This window comes from Malurus melanocephalus, unplaced genomic scaffold (assembly GCF_030028575.1).
Source record: "Malurus melanocephalus ecotype Western Australia unplaced genomic scaffold, MMel_1.1 scaffold_2984, whole genome shotgun sequence".
Lineage (NCBI taxonomy): Eukaryota > Metazoa > Chordata > Aves > Passeriformes > Maluridae > Malurus > Malurus melanocephalus.
In genome coordinates, this window is record NW_026626216.1 from 6,354 (window position 1) to 7,923 (window position 1,570).

Sequence of the window (1,570 nt, forward strand, 5' to 3'; positions counted from 1 at the left end):
GCTTCCCACCACCCCCTTCCCCACCATCCCCATGGCCAGGTGGACCCACCAGCCCCTTCCCACCACCCCTTGACTGGGTGGACCCACCACCCCTGGCCAGGTGCACCCACCACCCCATGGTTGGGTGGACCCACCACCCCATAGCCAGGTGGACCCACCACTGCTTCCCAGCAACCCCTTTCCCACCACCCCTTGGTCGGGTGGACCCACCACCCTTCCCCCTTCCCCTCCAGGACACGCAGCTGCAGCTGGACGATGCAGCAAGGGTCGGGGAGGATCTGAAGGAGAACGTGGCCATGGTGGAGCGCAGGAACACGCTGCTGCAGTCGGAGCTGGAGGAGCTCCGYGGCCTGGTGGAGCAGACCGAGAGGGCCCGGAAATTGGCCGAGCAGGAGCTGATCGAGGCCAGCGAGAGGGTCCAGCTCCTCCACTCACAGGTGAGACCTCACCTGGCTCCCGGGAGAGGGGTCACCTCCACCCAGGGGCGCTCCGACCCAGGAGAAACAGCTCCAAATTGGTCAGCTCGGGACCGCGAGGTGGCTCAGGGTGGTGCCCACCTTGTCCTGAAGATCTGAGGAAGGTTGGGTGGAATGGGAGGAAGTTGTGGTGGTCCATGGAGGGTCTAAGGAGGGTTGGGTTGGTCCATGGAAGGTYCAGGGAAGGTTGGGTTGGTCCAGGGAAGGTTGGRTTGGTCCAAGGAAGGTCCTGGTAAGGTTGGGTTGGTCCAGGGAAGGTCCATGGAAGGTCAGGTTGGTCTGGAGGAGGTTSGGTTGGTCCGGAGGAGGTTGGGTTGGTCCATAGAAAGTCCAGGGAAGGTTGGGTTGGTCCAGGGAAGGTCAGGTTGGTCTGGAAGAGGTTGGGTTGGTCCATGGAAGGTCAGGTTGCTCCACAGAAGGTCCAGGGCAGGTTGGGCTGGTCCGGGGAAGGTCCATGGAAGGTCAGGTTGGTCTGGAGGTTGGGAAGGTCCGTGGAAGGGTCAGGTTGGTCCATGGGAGGTCCATGGAAGGTCGAGTTGGTCTGGAAGAGATTGGGTTTGTCCATAGATAGTCCAATTAAGGTCAGGTTGGTCCATGGAAGGTCTACTGAAGGTTGGGTGGGTCCAGGGAAGGTCCATGGAAGGTCAGGTTGGTCTGGAGGAGGTTGGGTGGTCCATAGAAAGTCCAGGAAAGGTCAGGTTGGTCCATGGAAGGGTTGCGTTCCTCTCCACATCGCATCACCAAGATCCTCAGAAGATCCTTGACCCTTCAGCAACACAGGAGGGTCTCCAAGGCCCTGAGGGGGGGGAGAGGGGCTGCACCCACCCAGGGCCACCTCCTGAGGTCCCTCCCTGTCCCCCAGAACACCAGCCTCATCAACCAGAAGAAGAAGATGGAGGGGGACATCTCCCAGCTGCAGACCGAGGTGGAGGAGGCCGTCCAGGAGTGCCGCAACGCYGAGGAGAAGGCCAAGAAGGCCATCACCGACGTGAGTGTCACCGGGGGCGCCATCACCGGGGTGGGGCCACCGCGGTGGACACCCCATGGACACCCCGCTCGTCTCGCCAGGCGGCCATGATGGCGGAGGAGCTGAA

At 62.1% G+C, this 1,570-nt stretch overlaps 1 protein-coding gene across 1 annotated transcript in view; it reads left to right on the forward strand.

Moving 5' to 3' along the window:
- Positions 1 to 1,564, forward strand: part of LOC130587995 (myosin heavy chain, skeletal muscle-like) — a gene marked incomplete at both ends in the record, with an annotated part of 7,413 nt that extends 5,849 nt beyond the window's left edge. Inside the window, 3 exons of the mRNA XM_057388954.1 lie at positions 234 to 437; positions 1,339 to 1,464; positions 1,545 to 1,564. Coding sequence (XP_057244937.1) covers positions 234 to 437; positions 1,339 to 1,464; positions 1,545 to 1,564 — 350 coding nt within the window. The remainder of the gene's footprint in view (positions 1 to 233; positions 438 to 1,338; positions 1,465 to 1,544) is intronic.
- Positions 1,565 to 1,570: the final 6 nt, after the last annotated feature.